Source organism: Orussus abietinus, unplaced genomic scaffold (genome assembly GCF_000612105.2).
Source record: "Orussus abietinus isolate OABI.00-Male unplaced genomic scaffold, Oabi_2.0 scaffold216, whole genome shotgun sequence".
In the NCBI taxonomy this organism is placed as follows: domain Eukaryota; kingdom Metazoa; phylum Arthropoda; class Insecta; order Hymenoptera; family Orussidae; genus Orussus; species Orussus abietinus.
In genome coordinates, this window is record NW_019394378.1 from 15,658 (window position 1) to 37,773 (window position 22,116).

A 22,116-nucleotide genomic window follows, 5' to 3' on the forward strand; every position below is an offset into this window, starting at 1 on the left:
ATAAAGGGTCATTTGACAAAGCATAATATACCTAGATTTTTTTCTTTCCGATCAGTCAAACGGGAGTAATTGTGGGTACAGATGAAATGCAGTCTCTTGCGGTCCAGCGCGCCGTACAGTACGACGCAATGAAATGTTCTTGAAAAATATGTACAAGCGGAGAAAATATTAATAAGTATGTATGAAAAAGGATTTTTCAATAGGTCTTACGATTTCGGTAGAAAGAATTCATGAAAATTCATTGAAAAAAAATTCCGGTAAAATGTATCTCCCTCCTTAAAGGGATGTGAAAGTGGCACCCGCAAGCTCAATCGATCATAAAACGTTTCATAGAACTGGATGACTCAAATCGTTTCATAGTTTAAAACGTTAATATGGAGACCCTAAGATAGGTCCTGAAACTCGCGAAATTTCATTTTTTATAAACTATTTTTAAAATACCTATAAAAAAATTTGAAAAGAATTGAAATTTCAAGAGCTTCAGGACCTTCCTTATAATCCCCCTCTTCACGTTGTAAATTTTTAAACTATTCGGGAGAAAAGTTTTATAAACAAAACCCTCTTCGACGCCACTTTCACATCACCTTAAGCATTCGCAAAGCCGAGCCCGAAAGGGAGTCCCGATTTACCCCGCCTATGACCGGTCCTCCAGGTCCCTCGGGATGACTAACGCGACTCCTGGCCGAGTGCCAGGGCGTCTCGGGAGACAACCTCCCGGAGGTTTTTCTCCGTTGGCAACCTTCACCCGCGGTTACGCCAGGGCGTTCCCGCTCGCGGTTACCGCACGGCGGGGCCGCAAGCGGTTACGCCGCGGCGGGCCGGTGCCGCGAGCGGTTGCCGCATGCCGACGGCGGCGACGTAAAGGCCCTCGCACCTTACGAGACAAGATCGGATTTCAGAAAACCCAACGAGGCTTCCTATGGGGCAATTTCATGGATTAGTGGGTCGTCGTAGAGGCGATAGGAAAGTCTTACCCGAGGGATCAATCGCACGTTAAGGTGAGGGGAAACACGTCGAGGAACTTGATCGACGTTGGTAAAGAAGATTTATTTAAATACCTACGTTGCAATTCACTTACACATACCTACGTGGTAATTTCATGAATTCGTGGGTCGTCATAGAGGCGACAGGAAAGTCTTACCCGAGGGATCAGGTGAATCCGAAAGGAGTCCTCTAAGGAAGGTCTTGCTACCCATGAAACTCCGATTTTTATAAAAGTTTAACCTGTTAACCGTGTTTGACGAGTATACTCGTCATGAAAACACACGTTTCAAATAGGTCGACACGGTTAATAGGTTAAGAGGTGTCGAATGAAATTGTTAACAAAATTAGATATTTCATGGATCTTCCCCGGATACTCTATTCTGGCACGGGAAGATTCCAAACGACTCGGGGACATATTTCATAGACACGTTAAGGTGAGGTGAAACACGTCGAGGAACTTGATCGACGTTGGTAAAGATTTATCTAAATACCTACGTTGCAATTCACCTACACATACCTACGTGGCAATTTCATGGATTCGTCGGTCGTCGTACATGCGACAGGAAAGTCTTACCCGAGGGATCAATCGCACCTGACACTTCATCGGGTGAATCCGAAAAGGAGTCCTCTAAGGAAGGCCCTGCTACCTCTGAAACTCCGATTTTTATAAAAGATTACTATAACTTAATCTTGTAGGACTTAATTTGTCAGGACAATTGCTTTGACGAGTGATGTATCAAAGTTTCGGACAGTTTGGTCCAATACCCTTAAAAAAAAGTGTTTTATCCGAATCGACTGATTTGAGGGGGGTTTCTTTCCGCCTTAAATTAAAAAAGAGACCTGGGATGCAGAGTTTACCTGGCGGGAGAGGTTAGGAATGATTAATCCCAAAGTAAAATTAAAAAAACTTTTGAACGTGTCAGGACAATTCTTTGACGATCACGAGTCATGTGCCAACGTTCCGGACAGTTTGGTCCAATACCTTTAAAAAAACAGTGTTTTATTCGAATCGACTGATTTGAGGGGGGGTTTCACTTCGCCTTAAATGTGTCGCTTTCGAATCACCACGACGGGTCCGGGCGTTTCCTTCGCGATCTGCGAAAATGGAACTTCTCGCACATATTCGGGTTAGTCGGCCAATAAGTTAAGAGCCCGGCGGACTCTTAACGAGCGGGTTCTCATGTCGGTGATAAGGCTTATCACGAGGGGGCGCGGGCAGGGAGACCGTGACGAGCAACCCGGATGCGCCGATCCCGGAGAGACTTCGACATCGAGTTCCCTTGCCGGGTGATAAGACATCCATGGGAAACCATGAAATACGTTCATGGTTTCCCATGGATGTCTTATCACGTCCTGGGTCTGGAAAAAGAGGGAGCCAAACCCCCCTCTTCGGCCCGGATGCCCCCGGAACGCCTTGGGTTCGGATTTTCAGGGTCCTCGGGACCGCTGCGGCGGACCTTAAATATATATATTTTAACAGTGTAATATATATTACACTGTTAAAATAATTCATACACTTGTAGTACATAAGGTTGAAGTAAAAAGATTTTTTTTCGCCGTCTAAGGTAGGGTTGTCTCGAAAATCGTCCTCGTACATATGACAAATTTGCTTGTTTGCAGAAAAAACGTTTAATAGCAAGTCCTGATCAACACAAATTTATAACGTATGTTATAAATTTATAATCTATGTTATACATTTTATTTGGAAAAATATTATAGACTTAATATACCATGTTTGAATTAACTTCCAACAAAAAGTGTGCACTGTTAAAAAAAAAATATTATAATTTTATAACATTTTTGTTGGATGTTTGATATGGACATGGTATACTAATTTTATAACGTATTTTCAAATAAAATGTGTAACATACATTAGAAATTTAGTACATGCCTGTAATAAATGTATAACATGTGTTATAAATTGGTGTCGATCGGTACTTGATATTAAACGGTTATTCTGCAGATAAACAAATTTGACATATGTTTCGTGCACGTTCGAGGACGATTTTAGAGACAGTCCTGCCCTGAATGCTGAAACAAATCTTTTTGAAAATTATCAGAGTACCGAACCCGGGAACTCATGGAAAAGTAATAGGTATACTGGGAGACATCAATGCCCTCCCGTCCTGCACAGGCGATGCCGTATCTGCAGGGGAGGCATTCATGTCCGCCATTGTACACTGAGAGACATCGATGCCCTCTCATCCTGCACAGGCGATGCCGTATCTGCAGGGGAGGCATTCATGTCCGCCATTGTACATTGTGCAAGATGCTTCCGGAGTCTTCTATTGACTGTAAGAATTTGTTTAAATATCATTTAAATATTCCTCGGACTCTAGAATGTCGCTACAATGCTTCTCCGCCAGTACCACCGATATTTGTCATCTTTCGATTAAACTTCTTGAAAAATAAACTCACATCAACAATCTTAAAATTGGAAACTCATCTAAAAAAATTTGCAAACAACGCCTACCAAATGATTTTCCAATATCAGATTTATAATTTTTCTCCGCAATCGCATGAAATTGCAATGTGATGATGTGAAATTATATATCTGCTTAGAATTTAATAATAAATGTATATTGATTCACTGTTAAGACATCGGATTTACGCTTATCAAATGACTTTCCAATATCAGATTTATAATTTTTCTCCGCAATCGCACGAAATTGCAACCGATGATGTGAAATTATAAATTTCCTTAGAATTTCATAATATATATATATTGATTCACTGTTAAGACATCAGATTTACGCTTATCAAATGACTTTTTAATATCAGATTTATAATTTTTCTCCGGGATCGCACGAAATTGTAACATGATGATGTGAAATTATATATCTGCTTAGAATTTCATAATAAATGTATATTGATTCACAGTTAAGACATCAGATTTACGCTTATCAAATGACTTTAAAATATCAGATATATAATATTTCTCCGCAATTACACGTAATTGCAACGCGATGATGTGAAATTATAAATTTCCTTCGAATTTCATAATAAATGTGTATCGATTCATTGTTAAGACATCAGATTTATAATTTTACCGCAACCTTATGTACTAAAGGTGTATGAATTTTATGAATATCTTTTAAGAGGGTGTTTTCCACCTTTTCTGACCGATCCGAGAGCCTAACCTCGCCCCTCGCCCTTAAGGCGCGGATCTCGGCCGACTCGCCAGGAAAAAGACCGCCGCGAGAAAGGAGAGAGAGAGAGAAAGGAGAGAGAGAAAGGAGAGCGCGAAAGGAGGGAGAAAGGAGAGCGTGAAAGGAACACTGGGCGTAACCGCCGACACGCGAGTCCGGCTGGAGAACTCGCTCCTTTAGGGGACCTCAGGAACCCGATCGAGAGTAATTCCATCCCTTTCCATCCCCCTTTATCCCTTTTCATCCCCTCCCATCCCTCTCGATCCCTCCACGCCTCATCAAAGAGGAGCAAGTGACTGTCGCACGTCGCCCTGGGACCCGATTCTCGACTGTATACGATCAACATTCGCATACGAAATTGATAGTTTCATACACGACTTCTCAACAATTGGCATTCTTGAGTAATACCATGCGAATTACATCCATGGGTCATAGCGTGCGAAAGAGATAATTCGCGTACGAGAATAACATAGAGCTATCGGTCTTTATGAAGAGGTTGAAGATCAATGTAACTATATAGGGAAAGACAGAGGGAAAAATAAACAATTGCTAAAGCGAACATTTCATTGGTTCGGATATTTCACAGACAAGCTGTAATGTTGCTTCGTAGTCGCGTATGATTACCTACGAGTAATTCGCACGAATGCAATTCAAAGAGTCCTCAAGAGTTGGTCTCACTACTCGTATGCGAAATTTCTCACGCGAATCTATTTCTATGCAAAAAACATCGATTACCTACGAGTAATTCGCGCGAACCCAATTCAAAGGGTCCTCAAGAGTTGGTCTCACTACTCGTATGCAAAATTTCTCATGCGAATCTATTCGTATGCGAAAAAAATCGATTACCTACGAGTAATTCGCACGAATCCAATTCTAATAGTCCTAAAGAGTTGGTCTTACTACGCATATGCGAAATTTCTCATTCGAAAAAATCGATTACCTACAAGTAATTCGCACGAACCCAATTCGAAGAGTCCTAAAGAGTTGGTCTCAGTACGCATATGCAAAATTTCTCATGCAAAAAAAATCGATTACCTACAAGTAATTCGCACGAACCCAATTCGAAAAGCCCTCAAGAGTTGGTCTTACTACGCATATGCGACATTTCTCATGCGAAAAAATTCGATTACCTACAAGTAATTCGCACGAACCCAATTCGAAAAGTCCTCAAGAGTTGATCTTACTACTCATATGCGAAATTTCTCATGCGAATCTATTCGTATGCGAAAGAAATTCGTATGAACTCGAGAATCGGGGGCCTCTGCTCCGAAACTCGCGACTTCCTGCGTAGAACAAGGACGGACTCACTGATGCCCCGCGAGTCGAAGAGGGAGAGACTTATCACCGGGCGATAACGCGATCGCTCCGCAAAATTGTGCAGCGATGATAAAGAAAAAGAAAAAGAAAAAGAAAATGAAAAAAGATCCTCGCGGCAATCATCCCGTCGTATAAACTGGATGTAAAAATCAAGCGGCGCGTTTTTGCCCGGTGATTGCCGTTTCGGACGTGCACTTTTTTCCTTCTTCCCTCCACGCCGGTTCTGGTTCGATGCCCTGCCAGTGATAACGCAGGCTGAAATTTGACATCTGTCATTCGAGCGAGTCCCCCGGCGACTAATGGCGCAGGCGCGTTAAGGTGATATTTAACTTTGATATACATATACGTACCAAAAGTGAAAATATATATAAACCTTTTCTCCAAACTGGGTGCACCCAATCACTTGAAACTTCATCACGAGATTACGGAGGCCCTAAGAAAGAACGCGATGGTCGTGAAATTTCATTTTTCGAACAAAAATTCTGTATTTATCTCGGACAGGAATAAGAAAAAAAAAGCATCTTTTGTCGAAAAATGAAATTTCACAAGCATCGCATTTTTCCTTAGGGCCTCCACAATCACGTGTTAATGTTTCAGATAATTCGGTGCACCCAGTTTGGAGAAAAGTTTCATGAACATTTTCACGTTCTGATATATATAATAACCCTTTCATATCATCTCAAGGTGATATGAAACTGTGATATATACTTATGAAAATATCAACATATTTAAAAAGCTTTTCTTCACACCGGGTGCACCAAATTATCTGAAACTTTGACACGTGATTATAGAGGCCCTAAGAAATTTCGAAGGAAAAAAAAATTGTTGCATTTATCGCAGACAAGAACGAAAGAAAGATATTTTTTTCTTTCGAAAAAATGAAATCTCATAGGAAGCGCGTTCTTCCTTGGAGCCTCCGTAACCACGTGTTAATGTTTCAGATAATTCGGTGCACCCAGTTTGGAGAAAAGTTTTATAAATATTTTCACTTATTGGTACGTATATATCACACTTTCATATCACCTTAAAAGTGCGCAGTTGGTAAAGGAAACTCGCGTCCTCGCGGGAATACTTAAAGCCTCCTCTTTCCCTCTCTCTCTCCCTGTCTCGCTCCCTCTGCCTCGCCTCCTTGGAGAAAAGGAAAGACTCGCAGCAGCTGCCCAGGAAGCGGCATTGTCGGCCGAAAAGGAAAAGAGAGAAAGAGAGAGAGAGAAAAAAAAGGCAACAAATGTAACGGGTGTTGCACCCGAATTCGACGTTGAGAAAATCTCAATTGCTCGGTCAGAAGAAATTCAGGAGTTACGATTAGAGCGCCATAATTAAGAAAAAAGGACACAAGATAAATGGTCTTAAGGTGATATGAAAGGGTCATTCTATTTACATAAGACGTCAAAATATTTATGAAATATCAAGAAAAATGGTTTTAAGGCGATATGTAACGCTCATTCTATATACATAAGAGGTTAAAATATTTATGAAATATCAAGAAAAATGGTTTTAAGGCGATATGAAACGGTCATTCTATATACATTAAACGTCAAAATATTTGACACTCTTCTCCAAACTATATGCACCGAATTATCTGAAATTTCAACACGTGATCACGGAGGCCCTAACGAAGAACGCGATGCTCGTGAAATTTCATATTTCGAAAAAGGCAAAAAAAATGTTTTTTTCTGCCTCTCGTCCGAGGTAATTACAAATTTTTCGTCGAGTAATGAAATTTCACGAGCATCGCGTTCTTCCTTAGAGCCTTTATAATTACACGTTGAAGTTTCAAATGATTCGGCGCACCCAGTTTGGAGGAAAGTTTTTTAAATATCTTTTTTCTGACCTTTTGATATATTGAGATTTCACATCACCTCAACGTTTTATACATCTTTCTTCTTTCCTCTTTTCCCTTTTAATAATTATCTCATCGCGGGCTCGTTCGGCGATTCCGGGAATGCAGGCAGATCGTTAAGGTAACGAGTCGGCTTGCTTGAAAAAGGGCGAAAGAAAGGAAGAAAGAAAGAAAAAAAAAAGGGGGAGACGAAATTGAGAAAGGGCCAGGTGGCGCCGACCATCGGATGGTCCTTCGACCCTCCCCTCTCATCCGATGACCAATTTCGGGGACCTCTTTATCGCTCGTAAACTCTCGCGATGATGACCCCCGATAGGTGGGGTGCACTTATATTTAGAGGAGCCCGAAGGCCGATCGCATTATCACGGTATCCCGTGCGCTGATAATGTGGGGTGCGCCTGGAGACGAAAAAAAAAAGAAGTAGAAATTAAGGGGGGGAAAAAATTAAAAAAAAAAATCAAATGAAATAATCGCCAAAAGTTCAAGTCAAGCCGCGTTTCATATAATTTCCCGGGCATTGTTTCCCGGTTCGATTCCGCGGAATCAAGAGAGATCCGTCCAATTGTGTCGGGAATCGCCGATTACGTAAACAGGCTTAAAGAGACCGCACTCGGTCGGCAGAGATCTTTAAAAAGTGAAATCACCCCGAAGGGGCTGCCGGCATTCAGCGTGATCGAGATCGATCGATTTCATTTAATCATCGGCCTGATTGATCGCATTCCTGCGGGTGAAGAGTTCTTCCCCTCGTGCCTTCCGTCGTCGATATCTCGAATACGGGAGACGGCACGGGGAAAACTTTCGGACAAAAAGTCCGCCCGGTTTCCTGATCTAGATTTTTCGTAGAGAGCGTTTCCCTCTGCGGAGTCGAGTTTCCACTGTGGATCGAGATAGATCGACCGGCAGCGCCTCCGCCCCGGGAGAGACACGCCGTCTCTCGGCGCCGATCAGCTGATTACCCGGAACAATTATTCCCCGGCCGAGGACAGTCGCCGAGATCGATCTCGATCGATCGCAACGACCTCCAATACGAGTTCACTGGCCAATCGGTCTCCGATCCCGCACACGCGCGTGTCCGATAACGCGAATGACACCTCCCCCCCTCTCGGATTTATCTAAATGACGCTTCTTTTTGCACGAGATATCATATCGCACTCGTTGCCGAATGTTAATCGAGGAACCGGGAGCGGTGACATGGTAGGCTATTCCTCCGTCTCGACCCGCTGATATTCCCTTCCCTTCCATTGGCCCTAAAAAAGCGGGAATTAATAATTAACCCCTACGCGACGATAACGCCCAGGCCACGAGTAATCAGTAATTAACACATTCGCGACCGGCAAATTTTTTTCCGTTTCAAATACTGAGTACTGACGAAAATAATGAAATTCTGAAACTGGTTGCCGCAAACTTGTATCGTGTATCGTCGTGGACGTGAATTCACGTCAGCGGCAACCAGGAAATAGAACTTGAAAAAGACGTGAATTCACGTCAGCGGCAACGAGGAATAGAATTTAAATGACGTGAATTTACGTCAGCGGCAACGAGGAATAGAATTTAAAAAGACGTGAATTCACGTCAGCGGCAACCAGGAAATAGAACTTGAAAAAGACGTGAATTCACGTCAGCGGCAACCAGGAATAGAATTTAAAATTACGTGAATTCACGTCAGCGGCAACCAGGAATAGAATTTAAAAAGACGTGAATTCACGTCAGCGGCAACCAGGAAATAGAACTTGAAAAAGACGTGAATTCACGTCAGCGGCAACCAGGGATAGAAACATGAAAAGACGTGAATTCACGTCAGCGGTCGCGAATGTGTTAAGAAAGGACTCGTCAAGTCGTTTCACGACTCTCGTAATTTTTCTTTTTTTTTTTCTTTTTCATAAAGGGGGAAAGCTTGAAAAGAAAAGAAAAATTCTCGAAGGATCCACCGCAATCCCTTGGACGTCGCCAATTATATATCGGCGCCTGGGAATCGCCTTATCACCGGGACTCTTATCGAGTCAATCAATGGATTATTCAAATCTCTTCCGAACAATGGGCAGGCGAAAATCGGTCGTTCGCAGAGGCTTCGCCTGTCTATCGACGTCGACATCCGGTGGACTCGTCGTTAACACTCTACCGTCTCGGTTGGCATATCATATGCCGATTGCCGAAACTGGGTCAGAATCGTCTCGCCAAGAGAGGGTCAACCTCGTATCAGTAGGTGCGACAACTGCCTGGTTATCAGTCGATGACGAGTATCGATAGGGCGGCCGAAAATTATTCTTAGCGGCTTAAGGGGATGTGAAAGTGGCATCCGAAAGCTCAATTGTTCATAAAACTTTTCATAGAACAGGGTGTCTCAAATCGTTTCATACTTTAAAACGTGAATATGTAGACCTTAAGGTAGGTCCTGAAACTCGCGAAATTTCACTTTTTATCAACTATTTTTAAAATACCTATAAACAAATTTGAAAAGAATTTCAATTTCATGAGTTTCAGGACCTTCCTCATAGTCTTCCTATTCACGTTGTAAAGTTTCAAACTATTTGGTAAATCGAGTTGGGGGAAAAGTTGGATAAACAAAACCTCTTATATGCCACTTTCACATCCCCTTAACGTGATCCAAAAGCTAAATTGTTCATAAAACGTTTCATAGAAATGGGTGTCTCAAATCGTTTCATACTTTAAAACGGGAATATGGAGACCCTAAGGTAGGTCCTGAAACTCGCGAAATTTCACTTTTTATAGACTATTTTTAAAATACCTATAAACAAATTTGAAAAGAATTGAAATTTCATGAGTTTCGGGACTTTACTTATAGTCTTCCTATTCACGTTGTAAAGTTTCAAACTATTCGGTAAATCGAGTTGGGAGAAAAGTTTTATAAACAAAACCTCTTAGATGCCACTTTCATATCACCTCAAGAGGATGACAATGCCTACGTTGACGACGTTCGTTCTTATATTGAAAGCTGTGTCGAATTATATTGGATATTGCACCAAATGGCATACTCCACCTGTCGTTTTCGTACAATAATTATAAAGAAATCGAGGTAAAACTCCAGAAATCCTCTGGATTTATACTTCCTCGGGCCCTAATTGACTGCAGAGGGACTCCCTGCGCCATCTGTGATTTCCAGGTCAATTAAATTTTCACCCCGAGACCTCGTATTACCATCCTTTTGGCATAGAAGCTTATACAACACTTTGTTTGCCTTTATCCCGTTCAAATTCGAGTTTATCGATTACCAGAGTCTTCTAAATTGTCGTAAAATTCTCCTGACCCTTTCGATTCCCATATCAGAGCCTTTGATAATTGTATATCGATCGAAATATGAGAGCTCGACGCCATTTTGGTCCTGGCCTAGGCTAAATTAAAAATTTTTTTTTAAAAGATCCAAATTTTGAATATGTCAGGACAATTCTTAGATGATAAGGAGTGATGTGTCAAAGTTTCGACAGTTTGGTCTTATACCCATAAAAAAAAGTGTATTCGAATCGACTGATTTGAAGGGGGTTTCGCATCACCTTAAGTAACTCGCAGAATGGGAGCCCCCCATCCTTACCCCTGGAACCTGGACCTTTCCCTGATAACCCGGTGACCCGATAAGCGTGATATCGAATCGACTTACCGGATGACCTTGCGTCTGTTGTTAGGGTGCAGCCTCCCCGCCATCTCCGGGTCGACTTCCTCGAGTTTCTCGAGCAATTCCTGATTCGACAAGGACTCGTCGACGAGTTTGAGCCTTTTCGCGTTTCCGTTTCCGCACACGAGGTCCCCGACCTCGTACCCCGAGGGGTCCTGGACGAGTATCTCCCACAGGAGCGACTCTATATAGTAGTTGGTGCCCCCGACGACGACCGGCAACTTCGTCCTGGAGAGCAGATCGTTTATCTGGAGCGGATAAGGAGTCAATTAAAAGGAAAGAAAAGCCCAATCGATCCAGAAATACCCAAAGTGACGACCCGAGGGAACATCCCGAATATCATTCCACGTTCGACTCCAACAATTCTAATAATTTTCTCCAACGCGGAGAAAAATAAGAGCTTAAGGTGAAGTGAAACACGTCGAGGAACTTGATCGACGTCGATAAAGAAGATTTTTCTAAATGCCTACATTGCGGACGTTCGTTTTTATATTGACAGCTATGTCGAATTATATTGGGTATTGTACCAAATGGCATACTCCATCTGCCGTTTTCGTACAATAATTATAAAGAAATCGAAGTAAAACGCCAGAGATCCTCTGGATTCGTGGTTTCTGAGGCCCTAATTGACTGCAGAGAGACCCCCTGCGCCATCTGTGATTTCCAGGTCGTAACAGAAACTTGACGGTAACGCAAACAGAAATAATCAGCTGTCCCTATTCCAACATATAAAATCGGTACACTTGACAGATTTTCCTATAAATTTAACTTTTTTTTTCTCTCCGTGAAAAAGGATACGACAGCGAGCGCCGAATTCCGGAAGTCGATCACGCTGTAATTCTTAAGGGGGTCGACAACGTCCAGCATATGATGGGGAGCCATGGCCCTCTCCTCCTCGGTCACTTTCGCTGTAATTATGTCCAGACCCCTGTAAACCTAGAAAGGAAGGGGCTCGTGGATTCGCAGGAAAAATAAAATAAAATATATATGAGGAATAAAAATCGGATTAAAAAGAAAAAGATGTAAAAAGGAACAATCGAAGCCTCTAATCGCAGCATCTCTCGAGAGAGAGAGCTCTCGGTACGTGCCATGGACACGAATTACGTACCGAGAGGGTTGCGCAACCGGCGGAGAAATGAAAAAGTCAAAGTAACGCCAGTCTAAGAGGCCGGCTTTATCAATCGCGGATATTTCGAAATCAAGGGTCCCACGTAGCCGCGAAACCGATCCTCCGGGTAGCAAATCGTAATCGGCCCTCCTCGACGAAGGTCCTCGACAAGGCCGGATCATCTCGAAAGTCATGCGAGTTTCCGATTCGTGACCCCTTCGTTCCAGTATCCTACACTGTTAAAAAAAATATATATATCATTTTATATAATTCTTCTTGGAAGTTTCACTCAGACATGGTATACTAATTTTATAACGTATTTTCAAATAAAATGTATAATATATATTTTAAATTTAGTACACTGGGAGACATCAATGCCCTCCCATCCTGCACAGGCGATGCCGTATCTGCAGGGGAGGCACTCATGTCCGCCATTGTACATATGTGTAATTAATTTATAATATATGTCATAAATTTGTGTTAATTAGGAGTTGATATTAAACGTTCAAATTTTATAACGTATTTTCAAATCAAATGTATAACATATATTTCAAATTTAATACACTGGGAGACATCAATGCCCTCCCATCCTGCGCAGGCGATGCCGTATCTGCAGGGGAGGCATTCATGTCCGCCATTGTGCATATGTGTAATTAATTTATAATATATGTCATAAATTTGTGTTAATTAGGAGTTGATATTAAACGTTTAAATTTTATAACGATAATATAAAATTCGTAATTTTTCTCCGCAATTTCACGGAGTTGCCATACGGTATATAAGATCATAAATTTACTTAGAATTTTAGAATAAATTTATGCTAATTCACTGTTAAGATATCAAATTTATAATTTAACTGCAACCTTCTGTACTAAAAGTGTATGAATTTTATGGATTTTTTTTTTTAACAGTGTACATTCCCGCCGATAGAACGGGTTCCCGATCGAAAGTTTCGCGAGAAAGGTCCCCGGGGCCCATTTTTCTGGGCCCCTCGTTCACCAGCTGATTACGGGCCCGGTCGAGTCCTTGGGAGATCGATAATCGAATAACTCCGATCGAATCTACTCGAATAGAGCCACGAGTCGCTCGCGATAATAATATAGTCGGATAACCACACTGTTAAAAAAAATGATAATTTTATAACATTTTTCTTGGAAGTTTTATTCAGCCGTGGTATACTAATTTTATTTTCAAATAAAATATGTAACATATATTAGAAATTTAGTACACGCGTGTAATAAAGTTATAATATATGTTATAAATTTCTGTTCATTAGGACTTGATATTAAACATTTCTTCTGTAGACAAACAAATTTGTTATATGTTCGAGGACGATTCCAGAGATAGTCCTGCCCTAAATGTTAAAAAAAAATCATTTTGCAAATTATTGGAGTACCGAACCCGGAATTCATAAAAAAATAGCAAGTACATTGTCCACGATGCTACCGCTTCTATTGATTGTAAACATTTTTTTAAATATTATTTAAATATTTCCCTGACTGCAGAATGTCGCTAGAATGCTTCTCCGCCAGTACCACCGACACTTGTCATCTTTCGATTAAATTTCTTGAAAAATAAACTCACATCAACAATCGTAAAATTAAAACCTCATCTAAAAAATTTGCAAACAATACATACCAAGTGACTTTCGAATATCAAATTCATAATTTTTCTTCGCAATTTCGCGAAATTACAACTTGGTGTTATAAAATTATAAATTCACTTAGAATTTTATAATAAATGAATATTAATTCACTATTAAGACATCAAATCTATATATTTACTGCAATCTTATGTACTAAAAGTGTATGAATTTTATGAATTCTTTTAACAGTCCAGTTCCCTATCAGTCACGGGTCTCGATTTCAGAGTCCCTGATAATCGCAAGTCGGACCTACCGATGTCCGTCAAAGTGCGTTCTACCGCTCGAGAAATTACTATGATTGATACTACAAATCTGGACCGGTTTCCTGATAACACCCTGAGAAAAAACCAGACCCCTAATAATCGCAAATGGGACCTATCGATGTCCGTAAAAGTGCGTTGGGCCGCTCGAGAAATTACTACGATTGATACTACAAATCTGGACCGGTTTCCTCATATCACCCTGAGGGAGAGAGAGAGAAAAAAAAAGACATTTGCCCGTTCAGCAAAGCATTGCCGATAAATTCTCGCTCTTCCTCTAATAATTCCCCCGGGGGTAAAAGTGCAGTTCCAACGAACGCAGGGGAGTTTTCTACAGAAAAAAAAAAATTCATATTAAATTAGTAGAAATAAAGTGAATTTTCCAAGTGCTCCATAACATTCAAAAGTACACCGTTGTCTCTATCGAGGAAGGGACATACGTCGTCGTCGAAATATATCCCAAATGTGAGAAAAATTTTCTTCGCCCCGTGATACATTTTTTTTTTTTCGTCATCCATCCGACAAAATCGTTTCCGCAATTAATCGTTCAATTTCCGGGCATCCCATCCCACATAAGGAAAAAAAAAAGATTCATACTAAATTAGTAGAAATAAGGTGAATTTTCAAAACACTCCATAACATCCAAAAGTACACCATTATCCCTATCGATGTCGTCGCCGAAATATATTCCATATGTGAGAAAAATTTCCGTTGCCCCGTGATACATTCTTTTCGTTTCTTTTTTCGTCTTCCATCCTACAAAATCGTTTCCCGCAATTAACATCATCCAATTTTCGGGCAATCCCATCCCATAGAAAAAAAAAAGAAAAAATTCATACTAAATTAATGGAAATAAGGTGAATTTTCAAAGTACTCCATAACATCCAAAAATACACCATTGTCCCTATCGAGGTGGTCGCCGAAATATATCCCAAACGTGAGACAAATATCCGTTACCCCGTTATACATTTTTTTCGTTTTTTTTTTCATAGTTCATCCGACAAAATCATTAACCGTAATTAACATCGTCCAATTTTCGGGCAATCCCATTCCATAGAAGAAAAAAAATTCATATTAAATTAGTAGAAGGAAAGTGAATATTCAAAGTACTCCATAACATCAAAAAATACACCATTGTCCCTATCGAGGTGGTCGCCGAAACGTATCCCAAGCGTAAGAAAAATGTCCGTTGTCCCATGATACATTTTTTTCGTAGTCCATCCGACAAAATCATTTCCCGCAATTAACAGCGTCGAATATTCGGCCAATTAGCGCCAGGAGAAGCAAGTGAAATTTCTCGCTCCGAGTGAACGTGTCTTGCCGCATTACATAGACTCCAGTCCATGGTATCGTGTAAGGGGCCATTAAGGAGAGTCCGATATCGGCGCGTTGGTATCTCCTTAGACACCGGCCAGATCGTTCGCCAGGTATAATAAGTGCCCTCGTAGAGGCAGGTACTCGCAAGTACTCGCAGGTACTCGCAGGTATACCGGTATCTTAGCCAGGTTATATATCGTTAAATCGTTCCAAGTGGCGGGGCGCGTACCGGGAGAGAAATCCCGTTGGAGCGGACCGGTGCGGACGGTCCGGGACGGTTTCCGCGTGTATAGATATCGATTGGAAATCGGCGGGGAGAAATAAAAAAGGATACGGAGGCCCACCCAGGGCCCGATTCGCAATACCTCGAAGGCTTCCGCCGTCGAGATGAAAACTGGTCCGGAGAATGGACCGCGCGTTGCCCTCGGCTCCTCCTCTCTCTCTCCCACTCGTATAGCCCGCATACGTCGGTCTCTCTCCCTCGGCGCGGTCGCCGGTGCCCTCCTCTCTCCATTCGCCTGGCACCGCCGGTCGAAATCCTCTCTCTCTCTCTCTCTCTCCGCAGGTCCTCCGTCCCTTTCCCCCCCTCTCCCGCCCTTGGTCCATCCTCCGGGGAACCGTATCCCAGTTTCTCACGTCATCCTCTTATCTCCTGCGAACCGGTTCCCCGGTATCTCTCTTTCTTTCTCTCTTTCTCTCCGTCCTCCACGCCGGACCAGGACCCGCTGGATCCCCCGATCGTTCGATCTATCGGCGATCGATTATTTATCCAGGACCAGTTCGCGGGTCCTCGCCTACCTAATGGACCTGCCTCGCGTTAGTTAACGCGCCGGCTTGATACCGATACCGATTTTTACATTCAATGGTATAAACTCAACCTGGTAAGGGAAATTCTCATCGGCGCGATCATCGACAATTTAAGGGGAAGTGAAACCTCCCCTCCAATCAAGCGATTCGAATAAAACACTTTTTTTTTTCAAGGGTATTGGACCAAACTGTCCGATTGACTCGTGATCATAAAAGAATTGTCCTGACACATTCATAATTTGGATTTTAAGGGAATTAAAGAAAAGATTTTAATTCTTAAGGCGAAGTGAAGCCCCCCTCAAATCAGTCGATTCGAATAAAACACTTTTTTTAAGGGTATTGGACCAAACTGTTCGATTGTCTCCTGATCATCAAAGAATTGTCCTGACAGATTCAAAATTTGGATTTTAAAGGAATTATAGAAAAGATTTTAGTCATTAAGGTGAAGTGAAACCCCTTCTCAACTCAGTCGATACGAATACAACACTTTTTTTTTAAAAGGTATTGGACCAAACTGTCCGAAACTTTGACACTTGACTCGTGATCATCTAAGAATTGTCCTGACACACTCAAAATTTGGATTTTAAAGGAATTATAGAAAAGATTTTAGTCATTAAGGTGAAGTGAAACCCCTCATCAAATCAGTCGATACGAATTAAACACTTTTTTTTTTAAAGGTATTGGACGAAACTGTCCGAAACTTTGAAACACGACTCGTGATCATCTAAGAATTGTCCTGGCACATTCAAAATTTGGATTTTTAGGGAATTAGAGAAAAGATTTTAATTCTTAAGGCGTAGTGAAACCTTCCTCAAAATCAGGCGATTCGAATAAAACACTTTTTTTTTTAAAGGTATTGGACCAAACTGTCCGAAACTTTGACACGTGACTCGTGATCATCGAAGAATTGTCCTGACACACTGAAAATTTGGATTTTGAAAACAATTTTTTTTAACCTAGCCCAGATCAGGATCAAAAAGGCATTGAGATCTCATATTTCGATCGATATCCAATTATTTAAGGCACCGATATGAGAAACGAAAGTGTCAGGACACTTGTACGACAATTTAGAACACTCTGGTAATTGATAAACTCGGATTTGAACAGGATAAAGGCAAAAAAAAGTGTCTTATCCGCGTCTATGCCAAAACGATGGTAATACTCTCAGTCTAGGAGTGAAAATTTAGTTGACATGGAAATCACAGATGGCGCAGGGGGTTCCTCTGCAGTCAATTAGGACCTCAGAAACTATGAAGCCAGAGAACTTCTGGAGATTTCTTAAGATTTAGATTTCTTAATAATTATTGTACGAAAACGACACATGGAGTATGCCATTTGGTACAAAACCCAACATAATTCGACACAGCTGTCGATATAAAATCGAACGTCTGCAACGTAGGTATTTACGAAAACCTTTTTCATTAACTTCTTCGACGTGTTTCACTTCACCTTAAGGTCTCAAATCAACGTAGGTATTTAATTAAATCTTCTTTACCAACGTCGATCAAGTTCCTCGACGTGTTTCACATCACCTTAACTCGCGACGTGGAGTACACTGGTCGCGGGATCCCGGGGAAAATTGCGGCGCCTCCTTTTTCTCGATGCGGAGCCTCGCTCGGTGACGCAAGTCCATCCTCGTAGAAAGCGGGAAAAATTCGCCATCCGCGTAGCCGATCGATCGACGTCCAAGAAATCGCGGCTCGCGATGACTCACGGGGAAATCGAGCGATCGGCACTCGACGAGGGGCTCGTCTCTATGTGATCCCTGGAACGCGAGTTGGCAGCGCCTCGAGAGCGCACCTTCCTCGCACTTAGCATTTATACGATCGTGGACTGCGTCGCCGATCGGCTCTTTAAGGTGATATGAAAGTGTTATACATAATAAAAAGTCAAAATATTAATGAAACTTTTCTCCCAATTGCGTTCGCCGATCGGCTCTTTAAGGCGATATGAAAGTGTGATATATACATAATTAAAAGTCAAAATATTAATGAAACTTTTCTCGTAATTGCGTTCGCCGATCGGCTCTTTAAGGCGATATGAAAGTGTGATATATACATAATAAAAAGTCAAAATATTAATGAAACTTTTCTCCTAATTGCGTTCGCCGATCGGCTCTTTAAGGCGATATGAAAGTGTGACATATATATAATAAAGTCAAAATATTTATGAAACTTTTTTCCAATTGCGTTCGCCAGTCGGCTCTTTAAGGTAATATGAAAGTGTGACATATACATAATAAAAAGTCAAAATATTTATGAAACATTTCTCCCAATTGCGTTCGCCGGTCGGCTCTTTAAGGCGATATGAAAGTGCGACATATACATAATAAAAAGTCAAAATATTAATGAAACTTTACTCCCAATTGCGTTCGCTGATCGGCTCTTTAAGGCGATATGAAAGTGTGATTCCCAAAGCTGTGTCGAATTATATCGGGTATCGTACTAAATGGCATACACCACTTATCGTTTTCGTACAATAATTATAAAGAAATCCAAGTAAACTCCAAAAATCCTCTGGATTCATAGTTTCTGAGGCCCTAATCGACTGCAGAGGAACCCCATGCGCCATCTGTGATTCCCGTGTCAAATAAATGTTCACTCCGAGACGTCGTATTACCATCGTTTCAGCATATAAGCGCATAAGACATTTTTTCTTTTCTCGGTGCGGTACCAATAAAATTACGCGCCGCGACGACCTCGGCTCGACGTTACTCGAATTCCCGGAGATTATTTTATTTAAATGGAAATACGTAGACAGTCGCGGGGTCGAAATTCGTTGTTTCGATAGCGATCCGTTCTCCGAGAGGTTCAAAGCCCTCGGAAACGACTCCAACCTTGGCGAACCGGCGCCTCGACCTTGTCGGTTCTCGGATAGGCCTGCCGATTGCGCAAGACGTCGTCGAGGGCATCGATCGCGTTTTCTTGGGCGTGATCGGTAGATCCCGCGTAAGGAAAGGCGGAAACCAAGTAAGGAGATTTCTAGGAGCTCATCCGCCGCGGAGGGGACGGAGAAGACGCTCCCTCTTATCGGGAAGTCGATTGTCCAGGGTCAAGGTCGGACGAGGTGCGGCCTCGAGCCGATATGGGACGTCACATCCGCTTCCGCGATAAGGAAGGGCGAAGGGAGGATCTTCCCCGTCCCGGGATGAGGTAACGTCCCCTGATAATGGCGCGACCACGTGCAAAGCTGCAGAGAAGCTAGAGATAACTAGAGATAACTAGCATGTCTTTTCTCGGTGCGGGTTTCGGAACGTATATAAAGCTGGAATTTTTTACTTCAGCACAATCCGATAAAATTTCTTGCAATATTTATTCCTATTTTATTGGACAAGGAAAAAAGAATTGTTTGCTCTTGTACTTTTCCGAAAAATGGCGGCGATGTATTGCCACGAGAGAAAACAATTGTCAAGCAAATGTTCATCGATAAATTATATACCAGGATTTATTGCTAATTAATTGCTCGCAGAAAAACCAAAGTTCAATTTTTTTGCTCCCCCCTATAGGGGCGAATCGCCACCCCCTTAAGGGGAGCAATATCTTTGTAAAAATACAATTTTCAAACCCAGATTATTTGGCAATTAATTCCCACGTGAAGAAATAGTTCGATTCTGCCATTTTTTACGTGGCCATGCTGGGGCGATATAGGCGGGGCTGGCCTACCACCTTAGGGGTTGTGCAAAAAACTCGAAATTAGGTTCTTCTCGGAGCAATTAATTAGAAATTAATTCCCACGTGAAGAAATAGTTCGATTCTCCCATGTTTTTCATGTTTCCGTCCTGCGATTCACCCCTTCAACGGTGAGCAAAAAAATTGAAATTTGGTTCTTCCGCGAGCAATTAATTAGCAATAAATTCTGGTATATAATTAATCGATGAACATTTACTTAATAATTATTTTTTATTGCGGCAGTGCTAGCTTTATATAAAGCTGACATCGCCAAGATTTTTCGGAAAAGTATAAGAGACACTTTGCAAGAAATTTTATTAAATTGTGCTAAGTGGCAATTCCAGCTTTATATACATAGTTTCGGACTGCTCGTCAGGCCGGAGCGGGTTAACAGCCGCGTCCAGGAACATGTACATCCGATGAACATTTACTTAATAATTATTTTTTATTGCGGCAGTGCTAGCTTTATATAAAGCTGACATCGCCACGATTTTTCGGAAAAGTATAAGAGACACTTTGGAAGAAATTTTATTTAATTGTGCTAAAGTGGCAATTCCAACTTTATATGCATAGTTTCCGACCGCTCGTCAGGCCGGAGCGGGTTAACAGCCGCGTCCAGGAACAATATCCAACGTCGGCTCGTATCCTTGGCAAGGCACATCGACGCTTCTCCAAATAATCTCTCTCTCTCTCCCACTCTCCTCGAAGACACGTGTTTCCCTCCACGTGGCGGTCCGTCCGTCGGAAGGCACCGAAAGGGAAATCTGCGACCGGAATTCCTCCCAGATTGCGGACACTTTATCGCGGCCTGTACACAAAATCCAGAATTAGGACTCGACTCCCGAGGGCGCGGATATTAAAAAGACAAATCCGGGAGGAGGTACCTTCTGTGTTTTAAAAATACCCGCTGGACTGGACGTCGCATCTCCGTCTTCGATCGGGCCGAAGGACGACGCACGCACAAGTTCGTAATGGTCGCTGTCCTTGCGTCACGAGCGAGCGATAAGTTGACATTTGTACGCACAGTGCCGACAATTAAGTCTCCAAATTTATGGATCCTCTCCCTCTCCGTGCCCACCACGTGGGAACCTCCACGTGCCTCTCAAGGACTCCGGGGCAATATCACTTCCCGGTTCAGAATGCCGGTCATGTACTCTCGCTTGGAATCCAGTTTCGCTCTGGAATCTCTTTTCCCGAGGGAAGTTAGCTCGACTCATCCCATCGGCACGTCGGGGACCATCGATTGGGAGAAAAATATTAACTATAATTCTTGGAGGTCACGCAGAAGAATTAAAACTACTGCATTGGGTCTCGAAACAGCATATGACGTTTAAACTTCCTTGCCGACGCAGTGAAACTAACACCGCAGGGAAATAACTTTGTTTAAAAACGTTGGCACGCTCGATATCGACTCTTACAAGAATACTAAATTAACAGTAGTATTTCAATAATGTGACTAGATCGCAGGAAAGTGTAATTACAATACAAGATGAATCGGGGCATCTCCGAAGCCCTTCCGCCTCCTCGTTATGCACCGACCGAACCTGTCGCAGCCTTCCTTGTATAGAAATAAATCTACGCAATGCTTAATCCTCTATTTTCTACTTCTACTCTCCACGCCATGCTTACTTCTACAACAATTTACCTTAAACTTAACAATGATGTTACAATCCTATCCGCAGACCCATAATTCCTCCTCGGAACCTGACAACCGAGGACCCAAGAGTCACCTTTCCGCATATATTAATAAGCGCTCAGTTACCAATGCCTTTCCAAGTCGAGAATGAACCTGGACACGGGTCCAACGCAATGACTTCCATCCGCATATCAAATAATAAACACAGCGTGGCCATCGAGAGGGTCAACTTGGACTAGGTTATGTGGACCTCGCGTCGCAACCGGTCGACCGAGAACGCATTATTTCCGTCTCTCACCTGCATGCTATCCGCGGAAATGATTTCCCCGGAAAACCGCTGAGCCAATTCGATGCCCAGTCGAGATTTCCCGGTCCCGGTGGCTCCCAGGATCACGAGAAGCGGCAGTCGCGACATCTCCTCTTCCCCGGCGTCCGCCATTTTGGAATTGCCCCGCGCATGCGCGCCCCCTGGGCGCCGCGCTCAGCGCCGGCTCGCCTCTTCCCTTTACTTTTCCTTTTTCCACGCGCGAGCCATAAAATAATAACGGTGAACCGGTGAAATGCAAATAAACCCCGGGGAAATTATCATAAATGACCCGCTTTCTGTCGCGGCCGCGAAATCCGGGAATCCGTGTCCTCGAGATCGAAGCAGCCTCAACGAGACCCCGACAATTTCCCCCTTCATATAATTATTAATTAACATGCGAAAGCCGATTACGGCGGGCGCGAAAGTTCACAGAAAATTACCTGCGAA

At 42.4% G+C, this 22,116-nt stretch overlaps 1 protein-coding gene across 3 annotated transcripts in view; it reads right to left on the reverse strand.

The window, feature by feature from the left end:
* The window catches only part of LOC105701084 (tRNA dimethylallyltransferase), a 37,148-nt gene extending 15,362 nt beyond the window's left edge, over positions 1 to 21,786 (reverse strand). Inside the window, exons 1-3 of one of the 3 annotated variants that reach the window (XM_012427511.2) lie at positions 21,661 to 21,786; positions 11,720 to 11,857; positions 10,907 to 11,169 (exon numbers count right to left, since the gene is read on the reverse strand). In XM_012427511.2, coding sequence (XP_012282934.2) covers positions 10,907 to 11,169; positions 11,720 to 11,857; positions 21,661 to 21,777 — 518 coding nt within the window. In that variant the 5' untranslated portion in view covers positions 21,778 to 21,786. Of the gene's footprint in view, positions 1 to 10,906; positions 11,170 to 11,719; positions 11,858 to 12,029; positions 12,260 to 15,616; positions 15,723 to 21,660 lie in introns of those variants that run through there. The other 2 variants (XM_012427512.1, XM_012427513.2) reach the window with 2 other exon arrangements.
* Positions 21,787 to 22,116: the final 330 nt, after the last annotated feature.